Source organism: Macaca fascicularis, chromosome 10 (genome assembly GCF_037993035.2).
Source record: "Macaca fascicularis isolate 582-1 chromosome 10, T2T-MFA8v1.1".
Classification (NCBI taxonomy): domain Eukaryota; kingdom Metazoa; phylum Chordata; class Mammalia; order Primates; family Cercopithecidae; genus Macaca; species Macaca fascicularis.
The window spans coordinates 5,099,423-5,117,963 of NC_088384.1; the positions used below are offsets into that span (position 1 = coordinate 5,099,423).

General features: G+C 52.5%; 1 protein-coding gene and 1 pseudogene across 9 annotated transcripts in view; both read left to right on the plus strand.

Annotated features, from left to right (window-relative positions):
- Positions 1 to 18,541, plus strand: part of CELSR1 (cadherin EGF LAG seven-pass G-type receptor 1) — a 190,065-nt gene that overhangs the window by 63,578 nt on the left and 107,946 nt on the right. For 8 of the 9 annotated variants that reach the window (XM_045363426.3, XM_045363428.3, XM_045363427.3 and 5 more), the window contains exon 2: positions 17,788 to 18,426. In XM_045363426.3, coding sequence (XP_045219361.2) covers positions 17,788 to 18,426 — 639 coding nt within the window. Of the gene's footprint in view, positions 1 to 14,815; positions 14,950 to 17,787; positions 18,427 to 18,541 lie in introns of those variants that run through there. The other variant, XM_074003512.1, reaches the window with a different exon arrangement.
- Positions 326 to 898, plus strand: LOC102128524 (protein FAM136A pseudogene; annotated as a pseudogene).

The following is an 18,541-nucleotide window of genomic DNA, read 5'->3' on the forward strand; positions in this document are numbered from 1 at the left end:
ACCTCTTCTCGGGAGGTGAGGGGGAGACATTATTTTGTCTACCACACGTGGCCATGGCCAAGATTTATAAAAGTCAGCTGAGTGCAGTAGCTCATGTCTATAATCCCAACACTTTGGGAGGCCGAGGCTAGTGGATCACCTGAGCTCAGGAGTTTGAGACCAGCCTGTTCAACATGGCGAAACCCCATCTCTACTGAAAATACAAAAATTAGCCAGGCGTGATAGCACATGCCTGTAATCCCAGCTACTTGAGAAGTTGAGGTAGGAGAATCACTTGAACCCAGGAGGCGGAGGCTGCAGTGAGTTGAGCTCATGCTACTGCACTCCAGCCTAGGCAAGAGTGAGACTCCGTCTAAAAAAAAAAAAAAATATTTATAAAAGTCCAAATAACTGGGGCAGCATGGGGTCGCCATGGTGGAGCTGCAGCAGCTGCAGGTGCAGGAGGCAGTGGACTCCATGGTGAAGAGTCCGGAGGGAGAGAACATATGGAAGATACAGGGTTTCATGTTCCAGTGCAGCACTAGCTGTTGTGAGGACAGTCAGGCCTCCATGCAGCAGGTGCACCAGTGCATTAAGTGCTGCCATGTGCCCCTGGCTCAAGCCCAGGCTTTGGTCACCAGTGAGTTGGAGAAGTTCCAGGACCGCCTGGCCCGGTGCACCATGCATTGCAACGACAAAGCCAAATATTCAATAGATGCTGGGAGTAAGGAGCTTCAGGTGAAGCAGAAGCTGGACCGTTGTGTGACCAAGTGTATGCATGACCACATGCACCTCATCCTAACTATGACCGAGAAGATGAAGGAGGCTCTCTCATCCATTGGGAAATAAAAGTTTTTGCCAGTGGCCATCGGGGCCGAGGACAAGAATATATTTTTTATAAGGAATTGGGAATTTTAGTCTTTTTTTTTTTTTTTTTAGACATGCTCTTGCTCTTTTGCCCAGGCTGGAGTGCAATGGTGTGATCTCAGCTCACTGCAACCTCCGCCTCCCAGTTTCAAGCTGTTCTTCTGCCTCAGCCTTCTGAGTGGCTGGGACTGCAGGCGTGCATCACCATGCCCAACTAATTTTTGTATTTTTAGTGGAGACGGGGTTTCACCATGTTGGTCAGGCTGGTCTCAAACTCCTGACCTCGTGATCCACCTGCCTCGGCCTCCCAAAGTGCTGGGATTACAGGCATGAGCCACTGGACCTGGCCAGAATTTTAGTCTTTTAAGCAAAGTTTATGAATGAAGAAATGAAGGATGGCCATAAGTGTAAGGCTTATGTCACTTGCCTCTGGACACTGGTTCTTTTATGTTTTAGTCCTAAAAAATGAAATGGAAAAAAGTGGTGCTAAATTGGGTCAGAGATATTACAGGAGAGTTTTAGAGCTTATATTTCCTGGGCCAGTGCTTGTCCTGGCAGTAAGGATCTCCCCTGTAACAAGCCAGAGCCCTCCAAGGTACCGGACTCTTCTTACTACACAGGTACCAACAGGCTGCCAGGTTAGAGTTGGTGGAGTTTGAGGAGAGATATTTCCTCTTCGTTGCCAACATCCTGTTTACCAGGAGTGTCTCCACATCATTTTCCATAAGCTGTGAAACAAAATCCATGAGGTCATTCACTTAGAAGGAAAAAAAGTTTTCTGTGTCTTTGTTTTCCTGGTTTTGTGTAATTTGTACAAGGTCATACAAGTTGATTTTAAGATGTGGAATTGGGAGGGAGACTCGTTTGGATACGAACTTTGAAAGGTTCCGGCCGGGGGTGGTGGCTCACGCCTATAATCCCAGCACTTTGGGAGGCCAAGGTGGGCAAATCACGAGGTCAGGAGATCAGGACCATCCTGGCTAACACAGCAAAACCCCGTTTCTATTAAAAATACAAAAAGAAATTAGCCAGGCGTGGTGGCGGGTGCCTGTAGTCCCAGCTACTCGGGAGCCTGAGGCAGGAGAATGGCGTGAACTGGGAGGCGGAGCTTGCAGTGAGCCGAGATGGCGCCACTGCACTCTAGCCTGGGCGACAGAGTGAGACTCCATTAAAAAAAAAAAAAAAGAAGTTTGAAAGGTTCCTTGTGGATCCCCATTTCTGGTCATCAGGATGTGGATGTACATTTCTTAAAATTATGACGTCTGCATCTTTCAGCCTGGAGACCATGCAAAAACATGAGAGGCGATGACACACTAATTATGGGAAGCAGGATTACTGGCTGATGGGCCCTGAGGCTGTATGTAGCAAAATGACAGGACAATCTTTGCAGTAACACTTTGCCCATGAAGAGAAGGGGGTTTTGATTGTGATATATACTAGTATATAGGAGTGAACAGTAAAAGAGGAGCATTTGGCTACTTGATTATAACAGAGTTATGAAGTACTGGATTTGGAAAAACCTGGTTTTTATAGAACAGATGGAATGAAGACCTAAACCTAGCATTGCCTACTTAGCCCTCTGAATTAACAGAGTCCAGTCGAGACAAACCCCTGGCAACAGGAAGTTCAAGGGAGAAAAAGGAAGCGACTTGGGCTAGGATGAGCTGACTCCCTGAGAGCAAAGGAGAGGCAGCCCCTGTTACCAAATGCCATTTCTGCCTGGGGCTTTCGTAGCTTGCAGTGTTCCTGCGCCGGCATGGCACTTTACTGTTTTGATAGCAACCTCATTGTATTTTCACCAGCTAATTACTTGAAATGATAAGACAACCTGTCCATTTGCTGCTTCCCGGCTGTGATATATTTTCCTAGTGGTTTGGCTTTAAAAATAAATAAGGTTTAATTTTCTACGCCTCCCCTCCCCCCCAAAAAAAGTCTAGATAACCACAAAAAGTCTCAGCTCACTATCCGTGGCCCCTGGAACCCGGCATCTCCTGCCCAGTTGTGGTCTCCGGCTCCGTGATGACCTCGCGGGGGACATGGCTGCAGTGCCGGTTCAGCCACCACGGGAAGCTTTTTCCCAAAGACGAGGCGTCTGCTTGAGGCACATGTGGAGTGGCAGGGGCCAGGGCAGGGCCCAGACAGTTTCCCCCTGGCAGCCGCTGCCGCCTTTTTGCACAGGAGGGCCTTCGGACTCAGGGATAGGAGCGGCTTGACGCCAAAAAAACAAAAAAACCAAAACAAGCTTGTTGGTCACTCAGCATCTCCCCACGGGAGTTCCTGGCACTCCCCAACAAGGGGTTCCTGAACAAGGGTTCAGACATTTGGATTCCTGTTCAGCAAACAAATGCCTTCAGATTGTTCTGTGAGGACTTGAAGCAAAGCAGAGACAATGGAAAGTCCCTGATAAACTCCGGGTGTTTGATCCCTGTCCCTAGAGATGAGTCAGCATTGCAGAGGCACTGCTGACAAGCATGGGGGTCGGTACAGACCTGAGTCCAGCAGGTCATGTTGGAGAGAGAGAAGCTCCCAGGATTCAGCAAAACTCTGGGAGCATCTGTCGGCAGATGCTGCACCAGCCGCAGGTGTGAGCGTGCGGGAGTCCGGGCAGCGAGAGGAGGAAGATGGAGAGAATGGCACAGGGACACGCAGAGGGGGGCCGAGGGTCACCTGCTGCTCTGGCCACTGAGGTGGCTGGATGAGGAGTGTAGCTGGGTGCTGGATGGCACTTTTAGACCTGGAGCCTGGAATGTTCCAGACTGGCCCTGGTCGTTCCTGACTCCTTGGGCCTACGGTGAGCAGTGGCTGAAAAACCTGAGAGCTCTGAGCAGGACCTGCTGCAGGGCTGGGTTGGGCTGGTTGCTATGTCTGCTAAAACATCTCATCTTCAGCTGGGCGCAGTGGCTCACACCTATAATCCCAGCGCTTTGGGAGGCCGAGGTGGGTGGATCACAAGGTCAGGAGTTCAAGACCAGCCTGGCTCTACCAAAAATACAAAACAAAACAACAACAAAAAAGTTAGCTGGGCATGGTGGCTGGCGCCTGTAATCCCAGTTACTAGGAAGGCTAAGGCAGGAGAATCGCTTGAACCTGGAAGGCGGAGGTTGCAGTGAGCCGAGATTGCGCCACTGCACTCCAGCCTGGGTTACAGTGCGAGACTCCATCTCAAAAAAAAAAAAAAAAAGTTCTCATCTTTATTGTCCACAGCTCTCTTCGGCTGGCAGTGGCTCGTGGACACATCGGGCCCGGGAACATATGGTTGTCCCCTGGCAGGTGCTCAGGGCCGTGCTGTCGTGCTGGAAGGCATCATTCAGCTCAGAACCAGGCGCCCACTTGTTCTTTTAAATTTGCTTTGTCGTTTAATCTTTGCCTCGGGGAACTTGGCCCATTTTTCCAGGACGGGGACAGAGAGGTGACTTTCTGGTTCTGGCAGGGAAGAGTGAGGCTGGAACGGCTCCCCATTGGCCCAACCCGTGTCGCTCTCGGGGCCCAGCTGGCAGGGGAATGCCCCAGACAGCACTTTTGGGAGGCACAAAGGCCCGAGTAGTCTGGCATAGCCGGGTGCTGAGCCAAGGAGCCTTGAGCTCTGTGCTTCCTGGGCTCCTGGTACCTGCTGAGAGTCTCAGGCCGGAAGCGGTCCAGAGGTTTGGATCATCATTTCCGAGGGTGGGGTTGTCAGCTGGTGCGCTGCTGCCCTGGCAGACGTTGTCCGGAGACGTGTGTGGTCGTCACAGCCTGGGGTGGGGGTGCTGCTGACATCCAGTGGGTGGAGGCCAGGGATGCTGCCCAGCATCCTCCCAGCGGCTGGCACCCCACAGAGAGTTTTCCAGCCCCCACAAGAGTCAACAGTGCTGCCATGGGGAACCTGCCCTGCAAGCCGAAGCCCGGGGGTTCCTCCTTTTCTTATCTTAAAGCAGGCTTGGCCAGGCACCATGGCTCAGGGCTGTAATCCCAGTACTTTGGGAGGTAGAGGCAGGTGGATCATGAGGCCAGGAGATCGAGACCATCCTGTCCAACATGGTGAAACCCCATCTCTACTCTAAAATACAAAAAATCAGCCTGGTGTGGTGGCACACACCTGTAGCCCCAGCTACTCGGGAGGCTGAGGCAGGGGAATCGTTTGAACTTGGGAAGTGGAGGTTGCAGTGAGCCGATTGTGCCACCACGCTCCAGCCTGGTGACAGAGCAAGACTCCGTCTCAAGAAAAAAAGCCAAAAAAACCAAAAAAACCAAAACAGGCTTGTTGGTCACTCAGTGTCTCCCCACGGGAGGTCCTGGCACTCCCCAACAAGGGGTTTCTTGTGGTCAGACGTTTGGATTCCTGTTCAGCAAACGAATGCCTTCAGATTGTTCTGTGAGGACTTGAAGCAAAGCAGAGACAACGGAAGGTCCCTGATCAAACTCCGGGTGTTTGATCCCTGTCGAAGTCCCTGCTGGTGCCTTCGCTGCGGCTCGTGGGCCTCTGTGGTCTTCTCCCATGATATTTAGCTCATGGTGTAAACAGATGGCAACTTTGGCTCTACCCAAGCCATACTCAGCATCTTTAAGGTGGGGGAGTTGGTGTCTCCAGGGTTGGAAAGTGGCTTCCTGCTCTTAAGAGGAGAAGCGGTTCCGCGTCTTAGAACGTCTGTTCATTTCTGACTTCATTGACAGCTTGGTTTGAAGGAAATTGTTCTTGAAATACCCTTTAGAATTGCTTTCTCCTTTTGGACAACCTCACGCCAAAATGAGACAAAGTTTTACTAAGAATCAATTCTTAACTCTTTTTTCCTTTTAAAAAAATTGAGATGAAACTCACATAAGATAAAATTAACCACTTTATTTATTTATTTATTTATTTATTTATTTATTTATTTAGAGACGGAGTCTTGCTCTGTCACCCAGGCTGGAGTGCAGTGGCGCGATCTTGGCTCACTGCAAGCTCTGCCTCCCGGGTTCACGCCATTCTCCTGCCTCAGCCTCCCGAGTAGCTGGGACTACAGGCGCCCACCACCATGCACGGCTCATTTTTTGTATTTTTAGTAGAGACGGGGTTTCACCATGTTAGCCAGGATGGTCTCGATGTCCTGACCTCGTGATCCGCCAGCCTCAGCCTCCCAAAGTGCTGGGATTCCAGGCGTGAGCCACCGCCCCAGCCAGAATTAACCACTTTAAAATGAACACTTCAGTGGCATTTATTACATTCATGATGTTGTGCAACCTCTCCCTCTGTGCAGTTCTAGAACATTCTCATCACCTGAGAAAGCCCCATACCCAGTAAGCTTAATCACTTCCGGTCCATCTTGCCCCTTGCTCTTGGCAACCAGCATGGCTTCTGCCTCTGTGGATTCTGAGTGTTTCCTATCAATGAAACCATGATTATGTGGCCTTTTGTGTCTGGCTTCTTTCACTTGGCAGAAGGTGTGTGAGTTTCACGCACGTTGTAGCCTGGTCAGTACTTCCTCTCTCTTTTTTTTTGTTGTTTGAGATGGATCTTACTCTGTTGCCCAGGCTGGAGTGAAGTGGCATCATCTCAGTTTACTGCAACCTCTGCCTCCCGGGTTCAAGCGATTCTCCCACCCCAGCCTCCTGAGTAGCTGGGGCCACAGGTGTGCACACCATGTCCGGCTAATTTTTTGTGTTTTGGTAGAGATGGGGTTTCACCATGTTGCCCAGGCTGGTCTTGAACTCCTGAGCTCAGCAATCAGCCCACCTTGGTCTCTCAAAGTGCTGGGATTGCAGGCATAAGCCATCACGCCCAGCCTACTTCCTCTTTATGGCTGAATAGTATTCCATTGTATTATTGGAAGATACTGGGTTTGTCCATTCATACATTAGTGGATGTTTGGGTTTCCACTTTGGGTTATTGTGAATCATGCTGTGGTGAGCATTTATGTACAAGTTGTGTGGATGTATGTTTTCAATTTTTTTGAATTGCACCTGGGGATAGAATTCTGGGTAATGTGTTAATTCTATGTTGAACTTTCTGAGGAAGCAATCCTTAACTTTTAAATGAAAGTTCTGCCTCCTGACAAGAATGCACTTGCTCAGCGTCTCAGCCCACAACTTCTTTAGGCTGGGGTTGGGCTGGCCATGTTGGTGTGTGAACACACCTTCCTGGGGCACAGTGGGGCCTGTTATGATTTCAGGCTTCCAGAAGGTTCCATCAAGCAGAGACATGATGAGCTGCATTGGAATAACATGGAACAACTTAATAGTATTAAATCCTGAATTAGATTCTAACATCTGCCTTGGGATATGAGCTTTATTTTATACATGAAATCAGGAGAGAACATTTCTTCATCAGTGTTATCGAGGATTATGTGATTTTATCATAAATAATAAATGTGAGAGTGACATTGAGAAGGAGGTTTTAGGTGTCTTCGTAGCTTCATTTCTCCTCCTTTCTTTCCCCCCATTCATTCATTTATTTTTAGTTGCAATAAACCTTATAAAACGACCATCTTGGCCATTTTTAAGTGTGCAGTTTAGTGGCATTAAGTGCATTCACATTGTTGCACAGCTGTCACCGCCATCCACCTCGAGAACTTCCTCATCTTCCCAAACTACTTCCTTTCAACACCACCCATTCAACACCACCTCCCCATGGCCCTCCCCTAGTCCCTGGCTCCCACCATCCTACTTTCTGTCTCTGTGGATTTGACTATTCTCGGAACCTCTCGTAAGCGGATGCAGACAGTATTTGTCCTTTTGTGACCGGCCTCTTTCACTCAGTGTGATATCTTCAAGGCTCATCCGTGTTGTAGCATGTGTCAGGGTGTCCATCCTTTTTAAGGCCTCCTTACTTCTTGTGCTACCTGAAGTTGGGTGTTTTCAGTAATAATAATGTGTAATGTTTATCCTGACTCATCTAATGCTGATGGTCTGGGCATGTGGTTCTTTCGTGCTGTCCTCCATATCTTGTGACAGAATAATTCTTGTCATTTCTAGGATTTTATAATTTAGGAGACGAGGAAGGATGTTAAATGAAAAAATGTGCCTTGGAAACAGAATAATGCGGCAAGATAAAATGGTATATGTATTTGAATGATTGCGTATTTGATGCTCTAGAAGCTTTTCAGAGCTTTTAACATGCTCCTAATTTGCCTGTTGATGGGCTTCCCAGCGCCTGCCTGTGTGTTTCCATTTGGTCTGTGCTTGGCCATGGGAGAAGTGGTTTGCTGTTCTCAGCAGATCCCAGCAGCCTCCCCATCAAGTTAAGTGACTTGCCTGGGACTTGCAGCTTGGGTTCAGGGTGGATGACAGAGTGAGACTCTGTCTAAAAAAAAAAAAAAGTAGAGAGAATAGAATAATGATCACCATAATCCAGGGAGGTGAGGAGGAAGAGGGGGTTGGAGAGAGATTGGTCAAAGAGTGCAAAGTTACAGTAGGATGGCAGGAATAAGTTCTGTTGCTCTATTGTATAGTAGGATAACTACGGTTAATAGTATTGTATATTTCAAAATAGCTAGAGGAAAGGATTTTGAACATTCTCACCACAAAGAAATGATAAATCTACAATTAATGGATATATTAAATACACTTATTTGAGTTTTACACAATGTGTAGGGGTCAGGACCAGGAACTGGGACCAGACACTGGGGCAGGGTCAGGGTGGGTGCTGGCTGCCGGGGGTGCTTGTCTGAGGCTAAGACTAGGTGGGACCAACAGGGGAGGACGTGTGAGGACACACCTGCAGCAACCCGAGGGGATGGCAGTGGTGGGGTTACAGGGTGCGGACTTGGATTCCAAAGAGGAGAAACCAAGGAAACCAAGGTGTGGGCTTCCTTGGGGTGTGAGAAGGGCTCCTCCTTCTCCATTGTCTAGCCAATGGCACAGGTGGGGACAAGGAGGAATAAGAGGCTGGCTCTGCCCTCCCCACCCCTAACCCCGGGCAGAGCTGCGCCCTTTATCTTGACTGCAAGGCCAACACAGGACTTTGCTCCCGAGGCATCGTGAGCAGCACCTGGGCTTTTCTACAGTCCAGCTTGCTGGAGACGCTCGTGCTGGTATGAGACTCTGCTCTCCTGGGTCCGAGGCTCACTCCTCCTCTCATGGCTTGACATCCTGCCATGCACTACGCACCCAACCCTGAAAGCACGTGTTCCTGTCAAGCGAACCTGCATTCGTGAGACACAGGTCCTAGGTTATTGCCCAGAAAGGAGAAAAGCCAGACGCCCTCAGGTAGCAGGATCAATACATCGCACCTGTTGTCTGACCCCAATCTGGCCTCTAAAACAAAACAAACCAAACCCGGAAGAGGGAGAGATGTACACAACCACTTCAAAGTTCCCTGGCTTTGCATGGGAGCCACCAGGAGCCACCAAGCAGGGCCCTCCCTGCCTGCTGTGAAGGCCTCGGGAAGGACAGGCCCGTACCCTGTGTCTCTTACCGGCTGGACAGCAAGCAACGCCCTGTGGATGTGACCACAGCTGGCCACGGGGGATGACTCTGGACCCTGAGGGCATCATGAGCTGCCCCAGCCAGGCCTCGAGGGGCACTCGTGATGGGAGAGTGGAGGAGCCTCCCAGGCTATGGTGCACGGGGTGGTGACGGAGACCACAGTGAGCCAGTGGGCCCCTGCTTCCCTCCCGGCACTGGCTGCGTCTCCAGCTGCCTGTGGCTCCATCTCACAGGGTCATCCCCAAGGCCCCGGATGTTTTAGAAGCTGGCCTTTCCTCCTCCATGCCCTCAGCAGACCCTCCCATGCCAGGACTAGGGTCCTCTCGGACCATCCCCTCTGTCATCCCGTCCACCATCGGTGGGGACTTGGCCTCAGGTTATTCGGGGCCCTGCCGCTCAGCCCGAGTCACCTTACCAGGCACATTCAGCTTCCTTGTGCCTTGGTGTCCTCACCTGTCAAGGGGCCAGTGATGGTTCCTCGTGGTGCGTGGGTCCCGTCCACGCCTCTGTGGACATTTCCCCTTCAGCCACCCCACCACCCTGCACCAAGAGCCCACGAGGCTGGCGGCAATCGGAGGTCCACCCACCTCCTGCCTCCATGCCCATATCTCCCTGCTACTCTGCATTCCTGGGGTCGATTTATGTCCCCCCAAAATTCACATCCACCTGGAACCTCAGAGTGGGATGTTATTTGGAAATAGGCCCTTTGCAGCTGTAATTGAGGTGCTGACCTGGGGGCGTACTGGCTTCCGGTGCGGTGAACAGCAGACAGAGGCGTGACAACACAGGGAGAGCCATAGCCACTTGCAGAGGCAAAGGCCAGATGGGTGTGCCTGGGAGCCAAGTAATGCCAAGGACTGCTGGACCCCCAGGGAAGGGGGCCCAAAGCAGACCCTCCCCTGAGCCTCCAGGAGGAACCAGCCCTGCCAACACCTGAATTTCAGATCCCTGGCCTCCAAAACAGAGAGAACGAATGTCCCGTATTGGTGGCGCATTAGTGGCCTTTTGCTCCCGCGGCCCCGGGAACTGACTCCCCTGCTCCCCACGCCTTGCTGGCCTTGCTGCTTTTCATGTATTGCGCTCCCAGGAGAACTGTTCCCTCCACTTGGTGTGGCAAACTCCATTCTTACTAGGAAACCCACTCCCCTGACTCCTGGGGCCGTCCAGCATCGGCTGCTCTGCTCTTCACCCACAGCCGCCGATCACCTGCCACCGAGTCTTGGAACTGTGGCACTCCCCCCTGCCCCCTGAGGGCTGCCTGCTCCTTGAAGGCCATGATATGACCTCTGCCCCCACTGCCCCACAGCATGAGCCCACCATGGGGAACACGATCGCGGATGACCATTATCCAACTGCAAAGTCTTTCATGAAAGTGAGGGGGACTGGACAGGTCCCAACCTCCATGAAGACCCAGAAAGTTCCTTCCCATGACGTGGTTCAGGTTTGTGCAGCACCTGCTGAGGAGGGCCCTGCAGCCTCGCACTCTGCCATCTGCTCTGTCTCCTTCCCACGTCTCAGCCACAATGAGGTGACTCACCCTTCCCGGGAAAGCAGGGGATGGTACTTGATCGCTTTTGAGGTGCTGCAGAGCCGCTCCGGGCCTGGGAGGAATGCCCGGAGCGCGGGCAGAGGGAGTGCTGGGCGGGCTCTGTGCCTGCCAAAATCAAGCAGACCCCAAACTGTGACCCGTACTCACGCACAGAAATAAAACCACGGGCGACAGTGTGAGGCTGAAAGTCATCATCACCTAAAGGCCACAGACCGTAGCCCCTAAAAACTGTACAGGTCCCAGACCCAGGGAAGGCTAGAAGCCACCACGGTGCAGGGGAGCTGTGTGGTGTGGGGTTCTGGGACAGGAGAGGACAATGGGTGGAAACGAGGGAAATCTGCAGAAGGAACGGGCTTCAGTTAATAACATGTCAGTACCGGCTCACTCCTTATGACAAACGCTGAGGCCAGGTGCAACAGCTCACACCCCTGAATCCGAACACTTTGGGAGGCTGAGGTGGGAGGATCGCTTGAGGCCAGGAGTGCGAGACCAGCCTGGGCAACATCACAAAGCCGCACCTCTAGATAAAACAAAAACAGAAAACCCAGCCAGGCATGGTGGCATGCTCCTATAGTCCTAGCTTCTCAGGAGGCTGAGGCAGGAGGACCACTTGAGCCCAGGAGCTTAAGGCTCAAGGTTGCAATAATCACACCCCTGCATTCCAGCCTGGGCAACAGAATGAGACTCTGTCTCAAAACAAGCAAGCAAAAGACCCCCAAACCTACTGTGCTAATGTAATAACATAACTAATAGGGGCCTGGGTGTGGGATCTCTGGGAACCTTCTGTATTAGTAATTTTTTTGTAAATCTAAAACTGTTTCAAAATTAAGTTTAAAAAAAAAAAATCAGCAACGCAGACAGAACTACTGTCAACAGTGCCGATAGCTCTCTTGGCTCACGTAGAAACATTTTTTGTTTTGTTTTGTGTGAAAGAGTAACTCCTTCCTTTTTTATTTTCATTTTTCTTTTTTTTTTTTTTTTTGAGATGGAGTCTTACTCTGTCACCCAGGCTGCAGTGGTGCCATCTTGACTCACTGCAACCTCCGACTCCCAGGTTCAAGTGATTCCCCTGCCTCAGTCTCCCAAGTAGCTGGGATTACAGATGTGCACCACAATGCCCCACTAATTTTTGTATTTTTAGTAGAGACGGGGTTTCGCCATGTTGGCCAGGCTGGTCTCGAACTCCTGACCTCTGGTGATCCACGCACCTCGGCCTCCCAAAGTGCTGGAATTACAGATGTGAGCCACTGCGCCTGGCCTATTTCTTGTAACCTAACATCATGTTGTTTTGATCTATCTGTGCCAAAAACGGAGGTTTGTGCTACTGTGTGGTTTAGCTGCATCATATTCCATTGTGGGGATAGGCTGTGCTTGGCTCAGCATTCCTGTACTGGTGGCGTTTAGATGTGTGTGTCTGAAGGCTTAAGCTGCAGGTTGGTTCAAAATCCAACCCAGACTACTTAAGTAAAAAGCAAATTCACCGTGGCCGGGTAACCTGGGCAGGGCCGTGGTCTTGAAGGAAATTGATGTTAGGATTAATATTAAGGCATTCCTCGTGTTCTCTTGCACACTTCACGGTCGTTAATATTCAATGCTATTTTCTGTCTGTTGCGTCATCGTTTTGTGCCTGAGTGAAGATAGATGTCCCTAGAATATGGATCCTTGTTCCGGGGTGTTTCTCTGTGCTGTGCCTTCCTGGGCTGCCCCCAGGAAGGCCCCAGTGCTGCAGCCTCCACCCAACGTGTGGGGGTCAGAGTAGCTCAGGGCACCCCAAGAAGGCCTGGGCTTTTAGCTTAAAATCAGTACGGCCTTTACACATTGGTCCAGAACAAACACATCCATGTGTGGTTTAAGATAAAAGCATGTTTCATAACGACTGCCACGAGGAAGTAAACAGTACCCTATCTGTATTATTGTAATGGACATTAAAAAAGAAAAGCAAGCCAAACAGGCACAAAAAAATAGCTTACATGAAAAAATGGAGTCTCATTATGCTGTTTGTGTAAATGTTGATGTTGGAGTTAGAGCGATACCATGCTTCTCTGGCCCCTTTGCCTCTCCCTCCCTCTCTCCCTGCTCCTCCCTCCTTCTGTTTCTTCCACAAATGTTTATCCAGTGGCTCTGAGTGCCAGGAGCTGTTCTAGAGGTGACGGGTGCAGCAGGGACAAGACCTACAGGCTCTGGGTCCTCAGGGACTCATGGGGAAAGAAACAGATGTAGTAAACAAATAAAAAAATCAGAGCCCTAGGCCGGGTGCAGTGGCTCACACCTATAATCCCAGCACTTTGGGAGGCCGAAGTGCGTGGATCACTTGAGGTCAGGAGTTCGAGACCAGCCTGGCCAACGTGGTGAAACCTTGTCTCTACTAAAAATACAAAAATTAGCAGGGCGTGGTGGCGCACGTCCGTAATCCCAGCTACTTGGGAGACTGAAGCAGGAGAATCACTGGAACTCGGGAGGCAGAGGTTGCGGGGAGCCAAGATCATGTCATTGCACTGCAGCCTGGGCAACACAGCGAGACTCCATCTCAAAACAAACAAACAAAAAACAACAAAACAAAAACAAACAGAGAGAGCCCTGGCACTCCTGTGCAAGAACTGAAATTGGGATGTGGCAGATGGGAGTGAGGGGTCAGCATGGGGGGTCCTCCAGTGAGGGACCCAGGGGTGAAGCTAGTGTCTGAGAAGGCGGGCAGTGCTCCAGCAAGGGAACATCCAAAGGCCCTGGGACAGGAAAAGCTGTCACAGGATGACAGGGACAGATCACGTAGACCACAGGACAGAGGGGTGTGGATTTTATGCTGGGTGCCATTAGGGGCCACAAGGAAGCAGGGTGATGAGGTCAATATTTTAGGAAGACCACTCTGGCTGCCACATGAGGATGATGGTGGAGGGAAACTGAGGCTGGCAGACCCCAGGGGTGTTCAGCTTGTGGCCAAGCAATGCCTATGGGTCATAGGCTATTTTTAAGATTTTTCTTGTTTGGAGGGAGACAGAGCCTTGCTCTGTCCCCTAGGCTGGAGTGCAGCAGCGCAATCTCAGCTCACTGCAACCTCCGCCTCCCAGGTTCAAGCGATTCTCATGCCTCAGCCTCCCAAGTAGCTAAGATTACAGGCACGCACCACCACGTCCAGCTAACTTTTGTATTTTTAGTAGAGACATGGTTTCACCACATTACCCAGGCTGATCTCGAACTCCTGACCTCGTGATCCACCCGCCTCAGCCTCCCGAAGTGTTATGATTAGAGGCGTGAGCCACTGCGCCTGGCCGGGCCACATTTTTTTAATCCATTAATCTGTGGGTGGACATAGGTCACTTCCGTGTTTTAGCTCTTGTGAATAGCGCGCTGTGAACAAAGGTGTGGTTGATTCATCTTTTTATTTTGTTACAAAAAGAATTGCATTTGTAGCAACCCAAATAGTACATGCGAATTGTAAGACATCTGAATAACACAAAACGAGCAGTAGAGAGGCAGTTCTCTCTCTGCCACCCCATCCTTGTGTGTCCTTTGTAGGCGTCGCTGCAGCATCCTTCCAGAGTTTTCTATACATATATAACATGTTCGTGCATAAGTAAAGCAGCCCCTCACAAAATGGGATCACGCTGTGCATATCCCTTTCATTTTATTTGCACATATTTTACACACACTGATATTGATGACAGCGTAATAGTCCATTGTGTGGCCCGTCTCATTGGGTTATACGTTTCCCAGCTGATAGGTGTTTAGGTGGTTTCTTTGTCTTTGGTGTGTGTGTTTCGGCTTCCAGAAGGATGATTGCTTAAGCTTAGGGTCGCTGAATGTTTACAATTTATTTTTGGCAAAGGAATATATAAACGGAATGTAGCAAGTTACAGTTATTTATGAGCATTGTGTAAGGCAAAACTATATTAACTTAGGTTAACATTGTATAACACATTGTTTAGCATGTTAATTTATTTTAATTGAATTATGTTAATATATGTCAGTCTGCTAGGGCTGCCATTTAAAAATACCATAGATTGGGTGGCTTAAAAAACAAACATTTGTTTTCTTACAGTTCTTGAGGCTGCAAGTCCAGAATCAGGAAGGCAGCGCGGCCGGGTTCCCGTGGGCTTTGTTCTCCTGGCTGGTAGACGGTGCCTTCTTGCTCCGTCCTAATGTGGAGGAGAGGAGAGAGCTCTCAGCTGTCTCTTCCTGTGAGGATGCAAATCCCCTCGTGAGGCCCCACCCTCGTAACCTCATCATTAACCCTCATTACCTCCCAGAGGCCTCATCTCCAAAACCTATCACCTTGGGTTAGAATTTTGAGGAGACACAGTTTGTTTACCAGCAACACGTTAGTATCGTATATGCTGGGCAGTGAGGTTTAATGTTTTAAGTTGATGAGTGGTTGGTCTATGAGTGGACTGTATTGGTTTTGGTCATCTGGTGCTGTGTAACAAAGCATCTCAAACCTAGTGGCCTCCAACTCCGGGCGTATTATCTACTCACAGTGTGGCCAGGCTCACTGAGGGGTGGTCTCTGCTCTGTGGTGTCCGGGCCCTCCCTGGGGTGGCTCAAGCCTCAGCAGCCCGGCGGGTCACATCTGGGGTCTGGGGCTTCCGTTGGCCGGGGCCCTGGACGGGAGTGCTGCCTTCTCCGTGACGTGCCCTCTCTAGTGTGGGGTCTGGGCACCAGGAGGAAAGAGGCAGAACCTTCCAGCCCTCTTGGGGCCTGGGCCAGGAACTGGAGGATGTGTTTCCTGCCACATCCTGTGGGATCCAGCCGTCTCAGGGCCCCCCTGCTCCAGGGCAGAGGAGTGGAGGCCCCCCTTCGGAGCGGGAGCCCCTGGGCTCAGGGAGGGAAGGAACGCAGTCTCTGAGGCCGTCTCCCACCATGTCCTTTGCCTCGGACCTTTTGGCCTCATTGTTGTTTTTCCCCACTCCTCCCTACAGCCACCGGTCCTCTGCCTCTGGGCTCTGCGGACACCCTCTGGGCTGCTCCTTCCCGCTCGGAGGTGCTCTGTGGCAGTTGCCAACACAACTGTGTAGCCTCGAAGGGCTCTGGGTTTATGCCAGAGCCAGAGGCAACCTCCCTGCACCGAGGTTGTACAAATATTAATGTCATATTCTGAGTCCTGACTTGCCACACTGTCCTGAGGGCCACCTGGCAGAGCAACAGCACCCAGGGCACGGCTCGGGTGTCGTTACTGGGGTGGGAGGTGGGCACTCCCAGCCTGGTGTCGTTACTGGGGTGGGAGCCGGGCACCCCCAGCCGGGTGTCGTTACTAGGGTGGGAGCCGGGCACCCCCAGCCGGGTGTCGTTACTGGGGTGGGAGCCGGGCACCCCCAGCTGGGGGTCGTTACTGGGGTGGGAGCTGGGCACCCCCAGCCGGGTGTCGTTACTGGGGTGGGAGCTGGGCACCCCCAGCCGGGCCCACGTTCCTGGCTGTGAAATTTGGCTTCCGCCTCTGTTTTCCTCACCTGTGAACCGGGGGTGATGCTGGTTCTGTTATAATCTCTTGGGATCTTGGGTCCACGGCACCTGGACGCCTCTGTGGCTTCTGGAGTGGTTGCATTTCTTTGTTGTTTAGACAAATTACATGACTCTAAGTCCCTCTCATACGTGACTGGTGGCTCCTGGTGCCGGGAAAGTGCCGGGAAAGTGCCGGGTGTGGAGCCACCTGCTGCTCTCGTTCTGTTTCTTCTTGGGCTCCCCGCGTGCCGCTGTGCTTGTCAGGCACGTTGCTGGGCTCGGGGTGACACGGCGGCCTCTGGGCCTCATCACCCTCCAAAGGCCCGGACACTTCCTCACAGTCCCCAGAACGAGAGGGCGGAGGGCCTGGCCCTCTCCGGCTCCCTGCCCGGCTTCTGTCCTCCTGACTGGAGCAGTTACTGAGGCCCAGGACTCTGAGGGGTGACAGGGGCCCCACACTCCATGGAAACCAGGCTGGGAGCTCTCGTGGGGGCCACAAGCAGGGGCCTCATGGGGTGGGGGCTCCTGGAACACAGAATCCGAGCCAGGCCTGGAAGACCTGGACTTGGCAGGCTATTCTGCAAATCCCACCCCACATCTGAGCCTGGTCCTGGAGGTGGCAGGTGAAGGCTCCTGGGCATGGGCCGCTGCTCTGTCCCTGGGAGCCACTGGTACCCATGGCTCGCTCCTTGAACGTCTTGTCCGATTCTGGGCCTGGAACCAGTGATGCATGCGCCTTTGCAAACAAGGTGTTCCACCGTCTTGGCCTCAGACTCCTAAGTACCGCACGTGATGATGTGTTTACTGCTGGCTGAGGCGCCACTGCGTATCTTTGTAAAGCTGTGCTCCTCAGCGCCTCCTGTGTGCTGGGCATGTGGACTTGCATGGGGGGTAGCCGAGCTAAGTGGGACTCTCAGCACAGCACGTCGGTGAGGACATCCCCCGGGCAGGACCAGGGGGGCTTGCCAGGCTCTGCAGAGTTTGAGCTGAGCTGTGAGGACAGGAAGAACTGTTGGGAGGTTGGGCAGGGTAGGATCCCTGGAGGCCAGGGCAGGTGCAGAGGAGGTAAAAGGGGGCTTCAAGTCCCCATGTGGCTGGACCAAAGCGTGTGAGGAGTTTTGGGCAGTGAGGGGCTGAATCCCAGTGGTCGCAGAGTACCCTGCTGAGCGCTTTGGGGCCCTCTGAGGGCTTCGGAGCCAGAGAAATATGTGATTGGAGCTGTGCTTTAGGAAGCCAGGGTGGGGGCCAGGGTGCCGGAGGAGGGAGGGCCAGGATGGTGATTGTAGGGGCTGGGGGCCAGGGTGCTGGAGGAGGGAGGGTCAGGATGGTGATTGTAGGGGCTGGGGGCCAGGGTGCCAGAGGAGGGAGGGCCAGGGTGGTGATTGTGGGGGGTGGGGGCCAGGGTGCTGGAGGAGGGAGGGTCAAGGTGGTGGTCGTGAGTGGGGAATGGGGAGTGGGGAGTGGGGATGCCCACGCTCTCTCCTTTGGCAAGCATGCCTGAGGCTGCTCCTGGGATGGGGCCTGTAGGACCTGTGACTCCGGCAGCATCTGAATGACCCCGACTTTCCTTGTGTCTGCAGACGGCATCCACAGCGTCACGGCCTTCTGCACCCTGCGTGTCACCATCATCACGGACGACATGCTGACCAACAGCATCACTGTCCGCCTGGAGAACATGTCCCAGGAGAAGTTCCTGTCCCCGCTGCTGGCCCTCTTTGTAGAGGGGGTGGCCGCGGTGCTGTCCACCACCAAGGACGACGTCTTCGTCTTCAACGTCCAGAACGACACCGACGTCAGTTCCAACATCCTGAACGTGACCTTCTCGGCGCTGCTGCCGGGCGGCGTCCGCGGCCAGTTCTTCCCGTCGGAGGACCTGCAGGAGCAGATCTACCTGAACCGGACGCTGCTGACCACCATCTCCACGCAGCGCGTGCTGCCCTTCGACGACAACATCTGCCTGCGCGAGCCCTGCGAGAACTACATGAAGTGCGTGTCCGTGCTGCGCTTCGACAGCTCGGCGCCCTTCCTCAGCTCCACCACCGTGCTCTTCCGGCCCATCCACCCCATCAACGGCCTGCGCTGCCGCTGCCCGCCCGGCTTCACCGGCGACTACTGCGAGACGGAGATCGACCTCTGCTACTCCAACCCGTGCGGCGCCAACGGCCGCTGCCGCAGCCGTGAGGGCGGCTACACCTGCGAGTGCTTCCAGGACTTCACTGGTAGGTGCCTGGGGCCTGCAGGTGGCTGGGCTCACCCTGGCTTTGTGCACGCGTCCCCAGGTCTCGTGGCAGAGGGTTTCAGGTGGTTTCCTCTGTTTACTTCCGTCCAGGGAAA